Raw genomic sequence first — 24,479 nt, forward strand, 5'->3', positions numbered from 1 at the left:
CACACCCCATCCTCAGTCTCATCACCCCATACACCCCACGCACTCCATCCTCAGTCTCCTCATCACCCCATGCACTCCATCCTCAGTCTCCTCATCACCCCATACACCCCATGCACTCCATCCTCAGTCTCCTCATCATCCCATGCACTCCATCCTCAGTCTCCTCATCACCCCATGCACTCCATCCTCAGTCTCCTCCTCACCCCATACACCCCATGCACTCCATCCTCGGTCTCCTCATCATCCCATGCACTCCATCCTCAGTCTCCTCATCATCCCATGCACTCCATCCTCAGTCTCCTCTTCACCCCATGCACTCCATCCTCAGTCTCCTCATCACCCCACGCACTCCATCCTCAGTCTCCTCATCACCCCATACACCCCAAGCACCCGATCCTCAGTCTCCTCATCACCCCATGCACTCCATCCTCAGTCTCCTCATCACCCCCATACACCCCATGCACTCCATCCTCAGTCTCCTCATCACCCCATACACCCCAAGCATTCCATCCTCAGTCTCCTCATCACCCCATACACCCCATGGACTCCATCCTCAGTCTCCTCATCACCCCATACACCCCATGCACTCCATCTTCAGTCTCCTCATCACCCCATGCACTCCATCCTCAGTCTCCTCATCACCCCATACACCCCATGCACTCCATCCTCATCACCCCCATACACCCCACACACTCCATCCTCAGTCTCTTCATCACCCCATGCACTCCATCCTCAGTCTCCTCATCACTCCATACACCCCATGCACCCCATCCTCAATCTCCTCATCACCCCATACACCCCACGCACCCCATCCTCAGTCTCCTCATCACCCCATACACCCCACACACCCCATCTTCAGTCTCCTCATCACCCCATGCACTCCATCCTCAGTCTCCTCATCACCCCATACACCCCACGCATCCCATCCTCAGTCTCCTCATCACCCCATACACCCCACACACTCCATCTTCTGTCTCCTCATCACCCCATGCACTCCATCCTCAGTCTCCTCATCACCCCATGCACTCCATCCTCAGTCTCCTCATCACCCCATGCACTCCATCTTCAGTCTCCTCATCACCTCATGCACTCCATCCTCAGTCTCCTCATCACCCCATACACCCCATGCACTCCATCCTCAGTCTCCTCATCACCGCATTCACCCAATCCTCAGTCTCCTCATCACCCCATACACTCCATCCTCAGTCTCCTCATCACCCCATGCACTCCATCCTCAGTCTCCTCATCACCCCATACACTCCATCCTCAGTCTCCTCACCACCCCATACACTCCATCCTCAGTCTCCTCACCACCCCATACACTCCATCCTCAGTCTCCTCATCACCCCATGCACTCCATCCTCAGTCTCCTCATCACCCCATGCACTCCATCCTCTGTCTCCTCATCACCCCATGCACCCCATCCTCAGTCTCCTCATCACCGCATACACCCCATCCTCAGTCTCCTCATCACCCCATACACCCCATGCACTCCATCCTCATCACCCCATACACCCCATGCACTCCATCCTCTTCACCCCATACAACCCATGCACTCCATCCTCAGTCTCCTCATCACCCCCATACACCCCACACACTACATCCTCAGTCACCTCATATACCTTAAGCACCTCATTAGTATTACACAGCTGACACCCCCCCTCAGTCCTTCTCATCAACATTAAACCCCCTAATCACCACACCCCTGACCCCCCTTCTGGTCCTCCTTATCAACACTACGCTCTCCCAGACCCCCAATCCTTCTTATCATTACACCACCAACCTCTTCAACACCCCTCCTGTCCTCTTCATCATCATTACAATCCCCTCCCCCACCGCCCTGCACCCGACCGTCGCTCTCCTCACCTTATCTGCTCAGCGATGCGGCCGTGTGAGGCGGGAGGGTTTGCTGCTCCTGTCGCTTCTGCCGGGGTCAGAGGCCATGACACGTGATGTCAGGGGCTTGGAACAGACGTGCGTGCCTGCACGGGGCACGTCTGTTCCCATCAGCCCCTGCACGTCTGTTCCCATCAGCCCCTGGCCTGTCCGTCTCGCCCGGCCGGTTTAAAGGTAAATTACTGCTGTCAGCGGCAGGTCCGGGACCTGTTGCTGCAGCATTTAGTATGAAGTACTGGCAGGGGGCCCTGCAGGGGCCCAGAGTGTGAGGCCCAGGCTGTATCCTGGGCTACTAGGGGGGCCCCCTAACACGCTGGGCCCCTGTGCAGCCGAACCGGCTGAACAAGTGATATGTCCGCCCCTGCAACATACGTTCACTATATAGAAGTAGATACCAGCTGTATACAGGATCTGTATACCATACAAGTGATTAAGGGTACGTTAACAGATACATATTTTTTGCTGCAGATTTTACTACCCGTTGAAGTCTGTGTAGCAAATCAGCAGCAGATCTGCAACAGAAAATACACATGTGAATGTACCCATAAAATTACAAATAGGAACTCACAGGTATCATTTCTGATCGGGGCCATCCTCTTCCCTTTTTTTCTCCATCTATATCAGACCACCATGATGACTTCTTCCAGACAAAATTCAGCTCTTTAGAATCTGTAGGACAAACATGTTAGACTACGCATTTTTCCAGAGCCCTCTCCTCCTTTACACAATCTCCTCTTCTATTAGCCCCAAACTATAATGACATCCCCCTACTAAGTGTCCCACTCAGTAAAAGGGCAGTTGTACGTATTTAGGTATTTAGCTAGGTAGTTATGTAGCCAGGTATGTTTCTAGGTAGTTAGGTAAGCAGGTATGTAGTTACATAGGAAGATATGCAGTTAGGTAGTTTTGCAACAGCGGAATGCACCCTTGTTGGGAGTGATCTACCTACATATCTGGTTACCTACTGCAGTGTTTCCCAACCAGGGTGCATCCGGCTGTTGCAAAACTACAACTCCCAGCATACCCAGACAGCCAGAGTTGTAGTTTTGCGACAGCCAAATGCACCCTGGTTGGGAAAGAATGACCTACCTGCATACCTTGGGTACCTACTATAATGTTTCCCAACTAGAGTGCAATTGGCTGTTGCAAAACTAGAACTCCCAGCATGCCGAGACAGCATCTTGGGCATTTTTCCGTTTTTTGCATTTTCATTTTTTCCTCATCACCTTCTAAAAATAATAATGCTTTCAATTTTGCACCTAAAAATCCATATTATGGCTTAGTTTTTTTTTTGGGCCACAAATTCTACTTTGCAGTGACATTAGTCATCTTACCAAAAAAGCCACGGTGAAACAGAAAAAAAATTCATTGTGCGACAAAATTGAAGAAAAAATTTCATTTTGTAACTTTTGGGGGCTTACGTTTCTATTCGTAAAAAATTACACCTTATCTTTATTCTGTAGGTCCATACGGTTAAAATGACACCCTACTTATATAGGTTTGATTTTGTCGTACTTCTGAAAAAAATCCTAACTACATACAGGAAAATTTATACCTTAAAAATTGTCATCTTCTGACCCCTATAACTTTTTTATTTTTCCACATATGGGCCAGTATGAGGGCTCATTTTTTGCGCCATGTTCTGAAGTTTTTATTGGTACCATTTTTACATTGATCGGACTTTTTGATCGCTTTTTATTCATTTTTTCATGATAGAAAAAGTGATCAAAAGTACACTATTTTGGACCTTGGAATTTTTTTTTGCGCGTACGCCATTGACCGTATCATTTAATTAACAACATATTTTTATAGTTTGGATATTTATGCACGCGGCGATACCACATGTGTTTATTTTTATTTACACCGTTTTTTTATGGGAAAAGGGGGTGATTCAAACTTTTATTAGGAAAGGGGTTAAATGATCTTTATTAACTTTTTTTTTTCACTTTTTTTTTTGCAGTGTTATAGCTCCCATAGGGGGCTATAACACTGCACACACTGATCTTTTACCCTGATCCCTGCAAAGCCTCAGCGTTCTAGGGGCTCGATTGCTCAAGCCTGTAGCTCAGGCTTGGAGCAATCAAGCGCTGATCGGACGCGACGGAGCAAGGTAAGGAGGCCTCCGCTCACGTCCTAGCTGATCGGGACATTGCGATTAATCCCGATCAGCCCAACCGAGCTGCCGAGAAGCTTTTACTTTTGTTTTGGAAGCAGCAATCAACTTTGATTAAATTGTCTAAACTGCATTGTATGAATTTGAAAAATGCAGTTTAGATAATTTAATAAAAGGAAGTCAAATCAAATATAAATATACAGTAAAGAAACAATGGGGTCTGCATGAACTGTCCTACAATAAAACGTATAATAATAATAATAATAATAATAATAACAATTTAAAAAAACAACAAAAAAATCCATGTCTTTACTAATTTACCTCTTAAGGATGCAGGGCATACCTGTACGCCCTGCTCCCGGTATTTAAAACAGGGTCACACCGTGACCCCGCATCATACCGGGTCGTTGCAATGCACTATTAGCCCAGGGTCCCGGCTATCATTAGCAGCTGGGACCGACCCGGTGTGATGCGGGGTCACGGCGTGACCCTGTTTTAAATACCGGGACCAGGAGCAGGTACAGGTACGCCCTGCATCCTTAAGAGGTCAATTAGTAAAGACATGGGTTTTTTGTTGTTTTTTTTTTTATTATTATTATTGTATGTTTTATTGTAGGACAGCTCATGCAGACCCCATTGTTTCTTTACTGTAGATTTATTATTGATTTGACTTACTTTTATTAAATTGTCTAAACTGCATTTTTCTAATTCATACAATGTTACTTAGCTTTACTATAATTCTCCTACACTAATCATCTAACTACTTATCACTTATTAAACATACATTTAGCATTGTATATACTATTTAATTATTTTAACTATATGATACCTTTTGTGATATTGAATCCAGATTACCTTTCCTTCCCATACTGTGTGTATGGTCATATGCCGTTTTAACATTAGCAAAAAACCATAAGTGTCATTGAGTCTCAAGAATAAATACACAATTGGCAGAACATTATGACATTTCAAAAGCTCAGTGTGTAGATAATAGCATACATTGCCTCTGCAAGCTGCAACCATAATTGTCTGGAACATTTTACTTATACATGGCATGTCTAACTGCAAAACAAGAAATGTTATTACTGACCAAGTTTGTTCTACAGTATGAAAAAAATTAAACACAGTTTTATGAACCATTACAAGCTTTAGATGAATAGGAATTGTGTATTTTTTTTTGTATTAAACATTTAAAAACAAACATTTATAAAATACATACAATGATGTACGGTATGTATCATAAAAAGAAATTAATTAATTAAAAAAACATATTTGAACTTAAAGTAATATCTGATGTAATGGATGGAGAATTACAGTTTATTTTCTGGCAATATAAACATGGCCTTGGTGGGACTCTGTAAAGTTTTCTCACCTCTAACTCCAAAAAACAAAGGATTTATTTTTTTCAATGGCCAAAACCCCTGGCATTGTTTAGTTCTTTAAAAGAAGGTTGCAGCAGCACTCTTGGAGGCTCTTAGCACACTTTTTGTTCAAAATGTGTGCCCATCCACCACACGGAGGGAGCCTTATTTCAGATAGGATCCTAACACTTTCCATTCACCTCTGCTCGGCATATAGCCTCTGACTGGGTGACATGCTGGATCCACTATCACTATAAATTGATAGTCAATCCAGCATGTCACCCAGTCAGAGGCTATATGCTCAGCAGAGGTGAATGGAACAAGTGTTAGGGACCCATCCGAAATGAGCCCACCTCCGCATGGAGGATGGGGGACACGTTTTGATCAAAAAGTGTGTTAAGAGCCTCCATTTTTTGACCAAGAGTGCTGCTACAACCTTCTTTTTTGTACACTTAGTATTTGACACAGCAGTGTGCACCCGTGTATTTGGTATTAGTGCGTGCTATGTTTCTTTTTTTATTTTTATGGTATTGCTTAGTGATTCCCATCTGATTCCCATCTGTTATGTGTTATTGTCTAAGCATTGTGTCAAAGGTTTCCAGTGGCTGAAACCTAACTGTAATGTCCGTTTATCTGTATTTTTTATTTCCTGCTTTGGGTCCTTTTCAGACATTAGGTCTGTGTGAACAGTTTCTATGTTAATTTTCCTTGGGATGAGAAGAGTTAACTGAGAGGATCTATACTGTTTTTGGCTGGTAATTATACCTGTTACTCTGACCATGTTTGCATTGTGTTCACTATGTCTGTGTGAGAACATATCCTGAGTTTTAACCATGGTTATCTGTCCTTTTTTATAAAGGTTTTAGCTTGCCTTGTTTTAGTACCTTATATGCTTATATTTAGGATTTCTGTTTCCTCCTAGGATAGTATCCTTCACTGTGGTGTTTGCCCGCTAGCTAGGAGCCTATTTGGCTTTAGAATTGATGTCCCTCTATGATTGGAGTAGAATGTCTAGTTTGTTTCTTGTTCTGAATCCAGTGTGAACAGTGCTCTTGATTTCCTGATCTGTTAGTATGCTATTTCCTGCCTTGTTTGTATCTATATATCTGTTGGTTTTTGTGTTCCCGTTATGTTCCTGACTTGTTTCCCGACTTTGTACAGCATCATTTGTTTTGTTGACTTTGATGCCTATGCACTTTAGCGCAACGACTGGACCGGCTCCAAGTCAGTTCCTGACATGGACAGAGGTGTCAGAAAAGAGCACTTGTGGTCAGTTAGAAAGGAAATTCAAAAAGAAAAGAGCTTCCTCTGTATTATACAGGAGCTGATAAGTACTGGAAGGATTTAGATTTTTTATAGAAGTAATTTACAAATCTGTTTAACTTTCTGGCACCAGTTGATTTAAAAGAAAATGTTTTCCAGTGGAGTACCCCTCTAAGGCTCACTATACCCCTTGTTGTGTTCCGTGAGGGGCGTATTTTCCAAAATGGGGTCACATGTGGGTATTTATTTTTTTGTGTTTATGTCAGAACCGCTGTACAATCAGCCACCCGTGTACAAATCACCAATTTAGGCTTCAAATGTACATAGTGTGCTCTCACTCCTGAGCCTTGTTGTGCGCCCGGAGAGCATTTTACGCCCACATATGGGGCATTTCTGTGCACTTTTTTCCTTTTACCTCTTGTGAAAATGAAAAGTACGGGGCAACTCCAGCATGTTAGTGTAAAAATGTACATTTTTTACACTAACACGCTGGTGTAGACCCCAACTTTTCCTTTTCATAAGGGGTAAAAGGAGAAAAAGCCCCGCAAAATTTGTAACGCAATTGCTCCCAAGTACGGAAATACCCCATATGTGGCCCTAAACAGTTTTCTTGAAATATGACAGGGCTCCTAAGTGAGAAAGCGCCATTTGAGGACAAAGTTAGCGATTGCATAGAGGTGGACATAGGGGTATTTTATGTGAGTGATTCCCAAACAGGGTGCCTCCAACTTTGCAACAGCTGGAGGCTCCGTTTTGTAAACACTGCCATATGATACATTTTCATTTTTATTGGGGAGGACAGTGTAAGGGGGTGTATATGTAGTGTTTTAACCTTTATTATGTTTTAGTGTAGTGTAGTGTTTTTAGGGTACATTCACACTGGCGGGGGTTTACAGTGAGTTTCCCGCTAGGAGTTTGCGCTCGGCGGAAAATTTGCCGCAGCTCAAACTTGAAGCAGGAAACTCACTGTGAACCCACCTGTCTGAATGTACCCTGTACATTCACATGGGGGGGGGCAAACTTATATACAACAGCTGGAGGTAAGCAACTACAACTCTTACAGCTGGAGGTACGCAACTACAACTACAGCCGTTTGCTGTTCATGCATGCCGGGAGTTGTAGTTTTGCAAGATTTAGAGGGCCATAGTTTAGAGAGACCACTGAACAGTAATCTACAAACTGTGGCCCTCCAGATGTTGCAAAACTAAATATCCCAGCATGCCCAGACAGCAAACTGCTGTGTGGGCATGCTGGGAGTTGTAGTTTTGCTAGATCTAGAGGGCCATAGTTTAGAGAGTCCACTGAACAGTAATCTCCAAACTGTGGCCCTCCAGCTGTTGCAAAACTACAAATCCCAGAATGGCCAAACAGCAAACAGCTTTCTGGGCATGCTGGGAGTTGTAGTTTTACAACATCTGGAGGGCTACAGTTTAAAGACCACTGCCTTATTTTCTGGGTCACCGGAGACCCGTATGACCTGGAATCGCCGCAGGTTACCAGTCTAAATATGGGGGGGGGGGTAACGGGATCCCCTGGGCATTGTCACGGGATGCCTGCTGAATGATTTCAGCAGGCATCCTGGTCCAGTCACCTGCCCGATGGGGACCAAAATTTCCACGGGCGTAAGGTACGCCCTGAGTCCTTAAGTCAGGGAGCGAGAGTGTACCTGTACGCCCTGGGTCCCTAAGTGGTTAATGACCGAGCCAAATTTTTCAAATCTGAATCTACATATTTTTTTACATTCACTGTACAGTAAAAATTATGTTCTTTTTATTCTATAGGTCAGTACAATTATGGCGATACCCAATTTATATAGCTTTTTATGTTCTTTTTACTTTTCACAACAAAATCCTTTTTTTCCCCTTTTTTTGTGTTGCCATGTTCTGACAGCCATAACTCTTTTATTTTTCATTCAACACCATTGTGTGGGTGCCTATTTATTGCTGGATGAGCTGTACTCCTTTGGGTAACATTTTTGAGATTCATGCTACCTTTTGATCTTTTTTAGTCCATGTTTTAGACCAAAATTGGTGATTTTTGCCTTTTTTTTTTCTTTACGCCCTTCACCATGTGGGATAAATAGCATTATTGTTTTATTGTTCAAATCATTACAAATGTGGCAAGACCTATTGGTTTGAGTGTTCTTTTTTGTCTTTTCTTGGCGTGATAATATAGGGTTTGATTGGGAAAGGGGCATTTATTTATTTAACTTTTTTACACTTTATTAATTTTTTGAACATATAGTATAACTTACAGTATAACTTTCAGTATACACTGACATGCAGTCTGTGCGATCCAGCCTATGGCTGGACCTCACAGGCTGCCGTACTAGACAGACAGGAGGCCATCAGCTGACCACCTGCTGCCATGGCAATCAACGGGATTGCGTAATCGCCATTGGTAAATAGCGGAAGTCCCCTCCCCCTGTCAATTCCATAAATTAAGTGATCAGAACTGATCATAGGATCTATGGGGTTAATGCTGCCGAGACACGCGTGATCCCGGTCTTGGCAGCTGCAGTGGGACCCAGTCTGTGTTTGACAGCTGGGTCCCACCGGCGATCTCCTGCAGCGTGCATCATGCTGAACAGGATATCACTAGGTTATATGTATACGTCCAGTTGCATGAACATGTCAGCAACTGGAACTAATGCATATGTCCTGCGGAGGGAAGGGGTTAAAGTTAACAGGTAAAATGTTCTATATTTCTTAACTGGAAAAGTATGAAAGTTTAATGTGTTAAGGAAGGTCATGTGTCAAATGTTATTGAGTAACAAAACTATAGTAAGATTAGCTAGATTGAGCTGAATAGTCAGTTCAAGAACCAATTTCAAGTGATACTTGGTGGACAGTATTTCCAAGTAATTCTGTCAGTACAGGACAGCTGCTTAAATAGCTATTTGAAGATCAGTGTTTTCTGTTTTAAGCCCTTCGGTTAAAAAACTAAACAAAAAAAAAACAAACCCACTCTGACTTTATTCCTCAAGGAATTCCTTGCTAAGTTTTAATATAGCTGTTGTTTTTTTTCTTTGTAAAATTGCAATGCTAAAAGAAAATTGGTGCTAGTTTCTCTTTGTAAGTATTCTCAATGGAAAAAACATCCTTTAATAACATTGTTTTCTTTTTTCCTACCAGGATTGTTTCCTGCCGTTCTTAATCTTGCTTCTAACGCTATAATAACAGCAAATGCTACATGTGGTGAAAATGGACCTGAAATGTTTTGCAAGTTGGTAGAACATGTTCAAGGACCAGCTCTTAGAAGACATCCTCAGTGCCGTACCTGTGACCAGAATTCCCCTGACTGTAGGTGCCATAATCCATTGTTTTGTTTTATTACCATATAGATGTATAAAGCACTCTATTGTTATGTATAGTTTTACTTCTTACTATTAACCACTTAAGGACCTAGGGCGTATGGATACGCCTTGACGTCCTGGTACTTAAGGACCCAGGGCGTATCCATACGCCCGTGGGAATTTCGGTCCCCGCCGCGCGCCGGGCGGGGACCGGGCCGGGGTGACTGCTGATATCAATCAGCAGGCACCCCGTGCAAATGCCCAGGGGGGTCATCAGACCCCCCCCCCGTCGGCGATCGGCGCAAATCGCAAGTGAATTCACACTTGCGATTTGCGCCGATTCCGGGTCATACGGGTCTATTGTTACCCGGTGACCCGGAATAGAAGGGGGATCGCGGTTGTCTAAGACACCCACGATCCCCCTGTAGGCATAGGAGTGAGGTGGCATGGTTGCCACCCCTCCTATCCCTGCTATTGGTCTGCTATTGATCGTCAGAGGCGACGACCAATAGCAGACCGGGGGCGGGGGGGTTAACTTTCGTTTTCCCCGTCCTGCCCTCCCACAATAGGCGGGGCAGAACGGGGAACCGAAGGGGACCGGGCGCCGACGTCCACTTACCCGTCCGGAGGCTGCGGCAACGTTGATCGGCGGGCGGCGTCACGTGCGTCTGAAGAGGACGGCTGCCGGGATCCTACGGAAGACGGTAAGTAGATCTGGAGGGCTACAGTCTGAGACCGTGGACTCTAACTGTAGCCCTCCAGATGTTGCAAAACTACAACTCCCAGCATGCCCAGACAGCTGTTTGGGCATGCTGGAATATGTAGTTTTGCAACAGCTGGAGGGCTGCAGTTTGAGACCACTATACAGTGGTCTCTAAACTATATCCCTCCAGATGTTGCAAAACTACAACTCCTAGCATGCCCACATAGCTGTTTGTTGTCTGGACATGCTGGGAGTTGTAGTTTTGCAACATCTGGAGGTCCACAGTTTGGAGATCACTGTGCAGTGGTCTAAAAACTGTAGCTCTCCAGATGTTGCAAAACTGCAATTCCCAGCATGCCCAGAAAGCAAACAGCTGTCTCGGCATGCTGGGAGTTGTAGTTGGGTACCTCCAGCTATTGCATAACTACATCTCCCAGCATGCCCTTCGGTGATTAGTACATGCTGGGAGTTGTAGTTTTGCAACAGCTGGAGGCACACTGGTTGGAAAATATTGAGTTAGGTAACAGAACCTAACTGAAGGTTTTCCAACCAGTGTGCCTCCAGCTGTTGCAAAACTACAACTCCCAGCATGCACGGTCTGTCAGTACATGCTGGGAGTTGTAGTTTTGAAACAGCTGGAGGTTTGCCCCCCCCCCCCCCCCCCCCAATGTGAACGTACAGGGTACATTCACACTGGCGGGTTTACAGTAAATTTCCTGCTTCAAGTTTGGGCTGCGGCAAATTCTTTGCCGCAGTGCAAACTCCTAGCGGGAAATTCACCGTAACCCGCCAGTGTGAATGTACCCTAAAAACACTACACTACACTAACACCTAATAAAGTGTAAAACACTACATATACACCCCTTACACTGCCCCCCCCCCCAATAAACAATTTAAAACGTCTTGTACGGCAGGGTTTCCAAAACGGAGCCTCCAGTAGTTGCAAAACAACAACTCCCAGCATTTCTGGACAGCCACTGACTGTCCAGGCATGCTGGGAGTTTAGCAACAGCTGGAGGCACCCTGTTTGGGAATCACTGGCGTAGAATACCCCTATGTCCACCCCTATGCAATCCCTAATTTAGTCCTCAAATGCGCATGGTGCTCTCTTACTTCGGAGCCCTGTCGTATTTCAAGGAAACAGTTTAGGGCCACATATGGGGTATCTCTGTACTCGGGAGAAATTACACTACAAATTTTGGGGGGCTTTTTTTCCTTTTACCGCTTGTGAAAAGGAAAAGTTGGGGGCTACACCAGCCTGTTAGTGTAAAATTTTTTATTTTTTTTACACTAACATGCTGGTGTTGCCCCATACTTTTTATTTCCACAAGCGGTAAAAGGAAAAAAAGACCCCCAAAATTTGTAACGCAATTTCTCCTGAGTACAGAAATACCCCAGATGTGGGCGTAAAATGCTCTGCGGGCACACAACAAGGCTCAGGAGTGAGAGTGCACCATGTACATTTGAGGTCTAAATTGGTGATTTGCACAGGGGTGGCTGATTTTACAGCGGTTCTGACAAACGCAAAAAAAAAAAACATACCCACATGTGACCCCATTTTGGAAACTACACCCCTCACCGAACGTGACAAGGGGTATAGTGCGCCTTAACACCCCACAGGTGTTTGACGAATTTTCATTAAAGTTGGATGGGAAAATGAAAAAAATTATATTTTTTCACTAAAATGCTGGTGTTACCCTAAATTTTTCATTTTCACATCGGGAAATAGGAAAAAAGCCCCCCCAAATTTGTAAACCCATCTCTTCTGAGTAAGAACATACCCCATATGTGAATTTAAAGTGCTCTGCGGGCGAACTACAATGCTCAGAAGAGAAGGAGCGCCATTGGGATTTTGTAGAGAAAATTTGTCCGGAATTGAAGGCCACAAAGCCACAAAGTTTACAAAGCCCCCATAGTGCCAGAACAATGGACCCCCGACACATGTGACCCCATTTTGGAAACTACACCCCTCACGTAATGTAATAAGGGGTACATTGAGAATTTACGCCCCACAGATGTCTGACAGATTTTTGGAACAGTGGTCCGTAAAAATGAAAAATAAACTTTTTCATTTGCACAGCCCACTGTTCCAAAGTTCTGTGGGGTGTAAATACTCACTGCACCCCTTATTAAATTCTGTGAGGGGTGTAGTTTCCAAAATGGGGTCACATGTGGGGGGTTCCACTGTTCTGGCACCACGGGGGGCTTTGTAAACGCACATGGCCCCTGACTACCATTCCAAACTAATTATCTTTCCAAAAGCTCAATGGCGCTCCTCCTCTTCTGAGCATTGTAGTTCGCCAGCAGAGCATTTTAGGTCCTAACATGGGGTATTTCCATACTCAGAAGAAATGGGGTTACACATTTTGGGGGTCATTTTCTCCTATTACCCCTTGTAAAAATGGAAAATTTTGGGGAAAAACTGCATTTTAGTAAAAAAAAAAAAATTTTTCATTTACACATCCAACTTTAACGAAAAGTCGTTAAACACCTGTGGGGTGTTAAGGCTCACTGGACCCCTTGTTACGTGCCTTGAGGGGTCTAGTTTCCAAAATGGTATGCCATGTTGGGGTTTTCTGCTGTTCTGGCACCATAGGGGCTTCCTAAATGTGACATGCCCCCCAAAAACCATTTCAGCAAAATTCCCTCTCCAAAATCCTATTGTCGCTCCTTCCCTTCTGAGCCCTCTAGTGCACCCGCCGAACACTTGACATACACATATGAGGTATTTCCTTACTCGAGAGAAATTGGGTTACAAATTTTGGGGGGATTTTTCATCTATTACCCCTTGTAAAAATTCAAAAACTGGGTCTACAAGAACATGCGAGTGTAAAAAATTAAGATTTTGAATTTTCTCCTTCACTTTGCTGCTATTCCTGTGAAACACCTAAAGGGTTAACACACTTACTGAATGTCATTTTGAATACTTTGAGGGGTGCAGTTTTTATAATGGGGTAATTTGTGGGGTATTTCTAATATGAAGGCCCTTCAAATCCACTTCAAAACTGAACTGGTCCCTGAAAAATTCCGATTTTGAAAATTTTGTGAAAAATTGGAAAATTGCTGCTGAACTTTGAAGCCCTATGGTGTCTTCCAAAAGTAAAAACACGTACATTTTATGATGCAATCATAAAGTAGACATATTGTATATGTGAATCAATGTATAATTTATTTGAAATATCCATTTTCCTTACAAGCAGTGAGCTTCAAAGTTAAAAAAAATTCAAAATTTTCCATTTTTTCATCAAATTTTGGAATTTTTCACCAAGAAATGATGCAAGTATCGACAAAATTTTACCACTAACATAAAGTAGAATATGTCACGAAAAAACAATCTCGGAATCAGAATGAAAGGTAAAAGCATCCCAGAGTTATTAATGTTTAACGTGACAGTGGTCAGATGTTCAAAAAATGGCCGGGTCCTTAAGGTATATTTGGGCTGGGTCCTTAAGGGGTTAAACTGAGAAAACAACCAAAATGTGACAAGTGAAACCACCACATCTATAGAAACACTGGTCCAGACTTAACGTCTTAAGGGTAAGCTTCGGCACACTGTATAAATTATCAATTTTATGTCTGATAAGCATTAATTAATATGCATCACACAATGGACAGATGGCCTGTTTTAGATCTATTTGGCTATTTTTTTTTACTCTGAATCGACCCAGAATGGGTCAGAGTACACTTGAGACCACTGGGTCCCAACGGATCCTATTGGCTTAAATTGGGCCTGTCGTTGATTTTACTAGAGTTGAGTGGAAAAAAATTGGCCATGCAGCATTTTTTTTTCTCCGCTCAACTCCAGTCATTCCACCGGCTGGCCAAAGGAACTCTAAGTACCAGAGCACAATGACAGTGTGAGCAAACCCTGCAGTCCAGGCTGTTTAACTGACTGGATACAATTCTGCCAGCTAGGGCTCTTTCACACTACCATTATCCTCCTGTAAAAACTCCCATCATGAACTCCTGTCATTCATGTCAATGGGATTTTTGACCATACTTTAGCATCAGTTTTGTCCCGTTATGACTAACGTCCGTTATTTTTGATGGTGCAAATAACGGTGCATGCGCTCATTTTTGTCCCGTCAAAAATTACAGTGGAATAACAGACGTTCACAAAGAACATCCGTTAGTGCCCTTTATTTTCACCTTATGATCCGTTATTGCTACTGAGCATGCTCAGTATGGTATCACAACCAGAAGGAGTTAAAACAGACATAAAATAACGGACAATAACGGTGCATGACGGATGAAATAACGGGTGATAACGGATGGAACTTGTCCGTCCTTTCGACGGAATGTCCGTTAAAATAACGAACATTGGTCATCTGATAGCATCAGTTATGTTCAGTTACTTTATCAATTTTTTCATGACTTCTTTAAGCTGAAATACGGCTGTCAAAATGCAGGAACATGACGGTAGTGTGAAAGAAGCCTTATACATTGTAACAAACTACCAGAAACTTCATTTGTTTATTCTTTTCACCTAAACTGAATACTTTTTGGCTTAGAGAAGAACTAGGAGGCTAGGTTACCACTTTGTTTTTTTGGGGGGCATTTTGCCCCAAAAAACACCAAAACCATGGGAAAGGGAGTCAAAAGAGAAACACAGACCCCACTTTGCATTTTTAGGTTTGGCGTCTTTTCCCCTGACCCTGGTGTTTTGCTGCGATCTTGCAAACGCCATAGTTTCAGCATCCTAAGAGCCAGAGTCTCCAAAAGCCAGGGTGGTAAGTCTGAGGCTCAGTTCACATTGTACATTTTGTACAATGTGACCAGACCCTTCTGGCAGTGCTTTCCCAGACAGGGAGACTCCAGTTGTTGCCAAAGCACAACTTCCAGCATGCCCAAACAGCCAAAGGCTGCCTGGGCATGCTGGGAATTGTATTTTGCCACATTACCCACCGCCACAGGAGTACCGGGTAGAGACGGTACCGACAGGCTCGGAGTGTCAAAAATGGTGCTCTTGGCCTAGGCGGTAACAGGCTGACGTTATTTAGGCATGGGGCAGGGCCAGTAGCAATGGTCCTCGCCCACCGTGGTAAAGTCAGGCTGTTGCTGCTCGGTTGGTATTTGGCTAAGAATTAAAAAAACGGGGAACCCTATGTGTATTTCTTTATTTATGACAAAAAAAGCATAGAGTTCCCCATATTTCATGCTCAGCCAGATACCAACTAAACAGCAACAGCCTGATGTTACCAGAGTGGGCGAGGACCAAGGTTATTGACTCTCCCCAGCCTAAGCAATGCCAGCCTGTTATCGCCTAACCACAGGAGTGGGGAGACATTGTAGAAAAAAGCCGGTACAGTGGAGGCGCTGCTCAAGTGGTGAAATTACAGGAAAACTCAGGCGGTGCAGGATAACGATTTTTATTGAAAGTATTGGGACAACGCGTTTCAGCATCTGCTGATGCCTTCCTGTGGTCCACTTAACAATTCTAGAACAGTAAAAGAAGATATATCTGTATATCTAAACCTAATTGTATACATATATCTAGATTTAATCTAGATATATGTATACAATTAGGTTTAGATATACAGATAAATCTTCTTTTACTGTTCTAGAATTGTTAAGTGGACCTGAGGAAGGCATCAGGAGATGCCGAAATGCGTTGTCCCAATACTTTCAATAAAAATCGTTATCCTGCACCGCCTGAGTTTTCCTGTAATTTCACCACTTGAGCAGCGCCTCCACTGTACTGGCTTTTTTCTACAATTTCTCCCCACATTGCATATCGGCTTCTTACTTAGGAGTCCGATGCCGGTGGGAAGAGCTGCAGCTCACCTAACATTAGGGCTGCACAGGTCCCAGTGCGGCTCTTCCAAGGTCGGTATATCACTGTTGGTGTGGTGGTGGGTGCACATCAGTGAATACACTTTCTCAGGGACCACCCCCTGCACCTTTTTCCCTCCCCTCATCTCCTAAACACAGGAGTGTCATTTTTGATGCTTTGGGTCCGTTAGTACAGGCTCTTTTTGGTACCCCTGTGGCTGTGGGTACCGGGGTAATATTTGGAGTTTAGCGGTAGCGGTTTTTGGGCTAACGCTAAGCCCCGGCTTATGATGGATTCCGTCTATAAGACAGCTTCTATTACTAAGCCTGAAAATTAAATAAAAAAATGTAAAAAACATGATACATTGTAAAAAACACTCCCCCACAGCCGTTGTTAGCAATTTTATTAAAAGAAAAGAAATCCAGTTTATCGTCATAGTCCAACAAATCTGCCATAATCCTCTGCATACACAGATCTGAAATAAGAAGGAAAAACCACAAAAAATAGGTTATTACATTTTTGGCGATCTCTGCTGGGGAGAGATCCCATACTTCCCAAACTGTCTGGGCATGTTGGGAGTTGTAGTTTAGCAACAGCTAGAGTCTCCCTGCCTGAGAAGACACTGCCAGAAGGGTCTGTTCACATTATACAAAATATACAATATGAACAGAGCCTCAGACTTACCACCCTGGCTCCTGTCTGTTGCTCCGCCCCTAATGCTGTCCTCACTAGGGGGCGGGCTACATGGACCTGACCGGGACAGAAGCGGCAGAGGTAAGTGGACCTCGACTTTGGCATACACCATCTATAGATAGCTGTATATACAGTATATATTTTCACAAGGGAAAATAGGAAAAAAAAGACCCCCAAAATTTGTTACCCCATTTCTTTTGAGTAAGAACATATGAGGATGTAAAGTGCTCTCCTGGCGCACTACAATGCTCAGAAGAGGAGTGCCATTGGGATTTTGAAGAGAAAATTTGTCCTGAATTGAAGGCCACGTGTGTTTACAAAGCCCCCATAGTGCCAGAACAATGGACATGTGACCCCATTTTGGAAACTACACCCCTCAGGTAATGTAATAAGGGGTACAGTGAGCATTTACGCTCCACAGGTGTCTGACAGATTTTTGGAACAGTGGTCCGTGAAAATGAAAAATGGGATTTTCCATTTGCACAGCCCACTGGTCAAATGCCAGTGGGGTGTAAATACTCACTGCACCCCTTATTAAAATCTGTGAGGGTGTAGTTTCCAAAATGGGGTGACATGTGGGGGGTCCACTGTTCTGGCACCACGGGGGGGGGGGGGGCCTTGTAAACGCACATGGCCCCTGACTTCCATTCCGAACAAATTCTCTTTCAAAAGCTCAATGGCGCTCCTCCTCTTCTGAGCATTGTAGTGCGCCAGCAGAGCACTTGACGTCCACGCATGGGATATTTCCATACTCAGAAGAGATGAGGTTACAAATTTTGGGGGTCATTTTCTCCTATTACCCCTTGTAAAAATGTAAAATTTGGGGAAAAATCAGCATTTTAGTGATTTTTTTTCCCCATTTACACATCCAACTTTAATGAAAAGTCGGCAAACACCTGTGAGGTGTTAAGGCTCACAGTACCCCTTGTTACGTTCCTTGAGGGGTGCAGTTTCCAAAATAGCATGTCTTGTGTTTTTTTTTTTTTTTTTGCTGTTCTGGCACCATAGGGGCTTCTTCAATGTGACATGCCCCACAAAAACCATTTCAGAAAAACTTACTCTCCAAAATCCCATTTTCACTCCGTCCCTTCTGAGCCCTCTAGTACACCCACAGAGCACTTAACATACAAATATGATGTATTTCCTTACTTGAGAGAAATTGGGTTACACATTTTAGGAAGATTTTTCTCCTTTTACCACTTGTAAAAATTCAAAAACTTTGTCTACAAGAACATGCAAGTGTAAAAAATTTAGATTTTGAATTTACTCCTTCAATTTGCTGCTATTCCTGTGAAACACCTAAAGGGTTAACAAACCTTTTGAATGTCATTTTGAATACTTTGAGGGGTGCAGTTTTTATAATGGGGTCATTTGTGGGGTATTTCTAATAAGAAGGCCCTTCAAATCCACTTCAAAACTGAACTGGTCCCTGAAAAATTTAGATTTAGAAAATTTTGTGAAAAATTTGAAAATTTATGCTATACTTTGAAGCCCTCTGATGTCTTCCAAAAGTAAAAATATGTCAACTTTATGATCCCAACATAAAGTAGACATATTTTACATGTGAATCAATGTATAATTTATTTGGAATACCCATTTTCCTTACAAGCAGAGAGCTTCAAAGTAAAAAAAAAAAAAGCAACATTTTCAATTTTTTCATCAAATTATGGAATTTTTCACCAAGAAATTATCGACAAAATTGTACCACTAACATAAAGTAGAATATGTCACGAAAAAAACAATCTCAAAATCAGAATGAAAAGTAAAAGCATCCCAGAGTTATTAATGCTTAAAGTGACAGTGGTCGGGTCCTACAGTGAAAATTATCTGGGTCTTTAAGGTGTTAAAGAGCAACACCATTGGCTTTAACTCAAACCAAAGTGTCATTTTCCGATCAATTAGAATTTCATTTTACATGTGTTTTGTGAAATTTACAAAAACTACCCTAAAAGAATTCAGACAGTCAGTTCCATATAAATAATGGTTAACAAAAAAATGTAGTAGCCCACAAGGCTCCCAAATTTAAGTAAAACTTTCATTTTTATCCTTATTTGTTTGTTTCAGTTGTTAAACCCAGAAAGGTTATTGTAGCATTTCATAAACAAATCTAATATATGAAGCTGTTGTGTAGAATGAATGCAAGCCCATGCCAAGAGTTAATGAAGGATGTGTTTCAAACCACATTAACCACATTAACTTCTCAGCATTGTCCTTATGGAAGATATAATTTCTACTTCATTTCTAAAGCCATCAATTTATCAGTGCCTCCAATTAATTAGGATTAAGTGTTCATAATGGGAATTACACTTAATTGTTGAATCATCTTCCATTTTTCATTTCTAAAGACACCATCCATTTGACCCCAGAAGGTTGGACTGAAAATTACAATGAGATTGTATTTTGCATGCTTTCATTTAGACTTTTTATTGATAAAGTTATTTGTAGATGCTTGTATGATTTTCAATACACAAAATGTGAGCCTCATGCTCATAGCTATTTTATTTATTTATGAACATGAAAGCATGGTGTAGAGAAAAGATTTTATGTTAAAGTAAATGTACTGTAATATGTAATCTACTGTAATTCACAATGCCTCCGATTTTACTCAAAGGCATATCAAAATATATTTGTGCCAAATTTCCCACGTAAAAAAGTTTCTGCCCTACAATGGTAGAGTAGTACTCATTGCAAACTTCACCTCATGGAGCGCCAAGTCACACTGAATGAAATACTTTAGGCCCTGAAGTCATATAGGTGTGTTTTCTGGGATAAGGCCTCAAGCTATGTTGACACATCATTTTTTGAGCCACTTCTTGAGCCGTAAACAGCTAAGAAAAGGGTCCAAAAGCAAAATAAAATTAAAATAACTGCGTAAACAGAAAAAAATTAGATAAGGTCTGGTTCATACAGTGATGCCAGCATGGATATTCGTTTCTAATTGACAAAAAAACTAACATCTGCCGAAAAATAGCATAAATGTTTTTCTATAGTTTTGGATGAAAATCTGCACTGAAAATAGAATATATTGCTATTATTTTGCTTTATGTACCCAACCTTTGGCATGGCCCATGGGTAACTCTTTTAAAGGGTGTGGTATACTTATTTAAAATTTTGATAATGGTGGCACCAGCTATTTATAATGAATGTCTGTTTTAAGATGAAGCCTTGAATACCTTCTTCATTTAAACTGTCAGTTCAGTGATGCGGGTTCCACACGCTGTGCACAGTGGTCTTCAACCTGCAGACCTCCAGAGGTTTCAAAACTACAACTCCCAGCAAGCCCGGGCAGCCATCGGCTGTCCGGGCTTGCTGGGAGTTGTAGTTTTGAAACCTCCGGAGGTCCGCAGGTTGAAGACCACTGTGATCTTCGACATCATCCAGCCCCCTCTCACCCCCTTTAGTTCTGTACAGTACTCACCTCCGCTCGGCGCTGGTCCGGTGCTGCAGGACAGTCCGGAGAGGAGGTGGTCCGGTGGGATAGTGGTTCCGGGCTGCTATCTTCACCGGGGAGGCCTCTTCCAAGCGCTTCGGGCCCGGCCCCAGAATGGTCACGTTGCCTTGACAATGACGCAGAGGTACGTTCATTGCCAACGTACTTCTGCGTCATTGTCAAGGCAACGCCTCTATTCTGGGCCCGAAGCGCGGAGAAGAGGCGCCCCCGGTGAAGATAGCAGCCTGGAACCACTCTCCTACCGGACGACCTACTCACCGGACAGCCCTGCAGCACCGGACCAGCGCCGAGCGGAGGCGAGTACTGTACAGAACTAAAGGGGGGTGAGAGGGGGCTGGATGATGTCGAAGGCCGCAGTGGTCTTCAACCTGCGGACCTCCGGAGGTTTCAAAACTACAACTCCCAGCAAGGCTTGCTGGGAGTTGTAGTTTTGAAACCTCCGGAGGTCCGCAGGTTGAAGACCACTGTGATCTTCGACATCATCCAGCCCCCTCTCACCCCCTTTAGTTCTGTACAGTACTCACCTCCGCTCGGCGCTGGTCCGGTGCTGCAGGACAGTCCGGAGAGGAGGTGGTCCGGTGGGATAGTGGTTCCGGGCTGCTATCTTCACCGGGGAGGCCTCTTCTAAGCGCTTCGGGCCCGGCCCCAGAATGGTCACGTTGCCTTGACAATGACGCAGAGGTACGTTCATTGCCAACATACTTCTGCGTCATTGTCAAGGCAACGCCTCTATTCTGAGCCCGAAGCGCGGAGAAGAGGCGCCCCCGGTGAAGATAGCAGCCTGGAACCACTATCCTACCGGACGACCTACTCACCAGACAGCCCTGCAGCACCAGACCAGCGCCGAGCGGAGGCGAGTACTGTACAGAACTAAAGGGGGGTGAGAGGGGGCTGGATGATGTCGAAGGCCGCAGTGGTCTTCAACCTGCGGACCTCCGGAGGTTTCAAAACTACAACTCCCAGCAAGCCCGGACAGCCGATGGCTGCCCGGGCTTGCTGGGAGTTGTATTTTTGAAACCTCTGGAGGTCCACAGGCTGAAGACCACCGAGGGCGGATGATGACAAGAGGATGATGAAGGGGGGGTGTGGGATGATGACAAGAGGATGATGAAGGGGGGGTGTGGGATGATGAAGGGGGGTGGGGATGATGACAAGGGGATGATGAAGGGGGGTGTGTGGGATGATTACAATGGGAGGATGAAGGGAGGTGGAGATGATGACAAGGGGATGATGAAGGGGGGATGTGTGGGATGATGACAAGGGGATGATGACAGGTGATGATGATGAGGGTCTGGATGATGACAGGCGGTGATGATGTATTTCCCACCCTAGGCTTATACTCGAGTCAATAACTTTTCCTGGGATTTTGGGTTGAAATTAGGGGTCTCGGCTTATACTCGGGTCGGCTTATACTCGAGTATATACGGTAATCAAAGAAATAGACTTAACACTGTTTTTCTGCAAAACAATTGATTTATTAGCATTATTATTTATGAATACTTTTCTTTTTCTGCAGTGCGCTATCCGATCACTCATGCTATCAATGGCAAAAGGTCCTGGTGGCAAAGCCCAAGCATTAAAAATGGGAAGGAGTACCACTATGTGACAATTACACTAGATCTTCAACAGGTAACTCATCTTCCTTATCTTCTTGTCTACTTCCTATCTTTCCTCAGGGTAATTTCTCATCTGCCATTTTGATGCCGGTTTTGCTGCAGCCATTTTATAAAGGCAATGACAAGAGTTTAAATGTCATGTTATTTTATGTTCATGCATTTTCTCTTTTGTACATTGTCTCTTTGTCTCTTTTGTCGTTTTTGTACATTTCTTCTAAAATAGTGTGTTCTGATGTATGTGTATATCTCTTTTGGTTGGATTTTTTTCTCTGGAACTTTTCTCATTACAAGTCATGATTCTTTGATATGGCAACTCAACACTCATTTGAAGTATTTAGAAAAGACACCACTAAAAACAGAACAACACATTTTGCTTCTCTTAAAAATTCTGTGCGTTTTTTGTGTGTAATTTTTCTCATGCCTGCATTTTTTGGTGAATGCTCCTCCTTAAATACATTTTAGTGAAATAGTTTCTCACTTGGGTATGTTTTTTGAAGTCAGTGGTGATTTTTCAGACACACAGCATACCTTTATATGTAGTGTTTTTTCACCCAGTTTCTGCATAGTTTTCTCCTTGTTTACAAACATTCCTAAATGTGTGTTGTAGTTGTCTGGTGTATATTGTGGTGTTCGTTCACATAATGGAGGAGGCCTTAGGCTAGGTTTTCACACAGGTTATTTTCTGACTTTTTTTGGGAAAACTGCCACTGCAGATTTTGAGCCAAAGCCCAGGTGCCCAGATGTTGGGATATTCCAACATCTGGGCACTGTTAGGAGAATAGGAGAAACACCCCTGGCCCATCATGTTAATTTTTTTTCATAGTGGAGACCTAGAGTCTATGAGGTTTCTCCCAACTTAAACTTGGCCGACAAAAAGGGAACCTGAATAGACTACTACTATAAGAGGAAGCCAAGTGGATCTACAGACTCAAAAGTCTGAGTAGGCTTAAATGAAGGATTTTTATTCTCAGCCTATTTGTAGGTTAAAAATGATAGGACTCTCTCTGATTGTAATACTGATTATTTGATAATAATTTACTAGGTTAATGGTGAGGTATGACTATGCTATGGAGACTTATATTGTGATAGGGACATTTGGGAAAGTAAATATTCAATTGAGCTATTGTAGAGAGTTTGATTGAGTAGTGTGAACATGTTTTCCTTGGTGGGATTCAATCCCGACACCCCAGCGCTGTAAAAGCAGCCATGGTAACCATTGAGCTACCATGCTTTCCAGCATTTAACAGGTAGAATTGTGAGTAATAAGGATTAAGATAGGCAGGAGATCCAGCTATAGGAGTAACTCTGAGCGGCAAGGAACGTCAATGATTGGTCAGAATAACTATCCATCAATCTCTTTAATCATCTTTGGGAATTGGAGAGAATTGCTGTCCATCATAAGTACGGAATGTTATTGGATAATGTGTGTGATGTCATGCTTAGTTACCTATAAGGTAATTGGCCGGGTCTGGCAACACATCTAGTATATCGGTAACCATTGGATATGATTGTTCCTTCCCTTAATCTGTGATTTCATCGACAAAGGATATATAAGGCCAAACAGTCTCCATTTTGAATGCCATTAGTCCAGACCTCTGATGAAGCTCTGAGGAGCAAAACATATCAGGGAGACTATTTGTCTGAGTTTTTAATAAGCCTGTGTCACCAGTCATATTTTTACTTTTTACTTATTTTTACCATATATATGATGTGATAATCCCAGTGTTATACGTTTTTAGGTGCATGCCCTCATGTCACAGTGACGTATACCTATAACAGTTGGACTGTTGACACTGGTGTTTTTAAACATCTCTTTTTGGTTATGCCTGTTAATAAACACGCTAAGGCTACTTTCACATTGCTGTTGCACTCTGTCCAGAACGGCCGTTAAGCTCTTTTTTTTATTTTTCATTTTTTCCCATTTAACGGCCGTTATCTGGACAGGGCACAATGGGCAACAACGGGTACCGATGGATCCCATTATAGTAAATGGAGTCCATCGGGTGGCCATTTTTAGCAGGAGTAGCGGGAGAAAAAGACGGTGTTTGCAGTATTTTTTATCCCATTATTCTCCTCGGGTTCCCTGACGACTGTCACACTACCGTGTCATAATGGCAGTGTGAAAGTAGCCTAATAAGGGTGGGGTAATAATAAGACTATTTTTGATCCCTGGAACGGTATTTGTTGTTTTAAGTGTCAACTAGACATTATTTTGGAGTTGTGTGTGATGTCGGTGATGGTCAGTACAATTTCATTTAAATCCCTAATGAAATCTGCATAGGGAGAAAGTTGAAGAGTAAAGCAAATATTTCCTT

At 43.2% G+C, this 24,479-nt stretch overlaps 1 protein-coding gene across 1 annotated transcript in view; it reads left to right on the plus strand.

The window, feature by feature from the left end:
• The window catches only part of LAMA2 (laminin subunit alpha 2), a 943,701-nt gene that overhangs the window by 191,166 nt on the left and 728,056 nt on the right, over positions 1-24,479 (plus strand). The window contains exons 2-3 of the mRNA XM_056566521.1: positions 9,768-9,935; positions 22,065-22,177. Of these exons, the coding sequence (XP_056422496.1) occupies positions 9,768-9,935; positions 22,065-22,177 (281 nt within the window). The remainder of the gene's footprint in view (positions 1-9,767; positions 9,936-22,064; positions 22,178-24,479) is intronic.

This window comes from Hyla sarda, chromosome 3 (genome assembly GCF_029499605.1).
Source record: "Hyla sarda isolate aHylSar1 chromosome 3, aHylSar1.hap1, whole genome shotgun sequence".
Classification (NCBI taxonomy): domain Eukaryota; kingdom Metazoa; phylum Chordata; class Amphibia; order Anura; family Hylidae; genus Hyla; species Hyla sarda.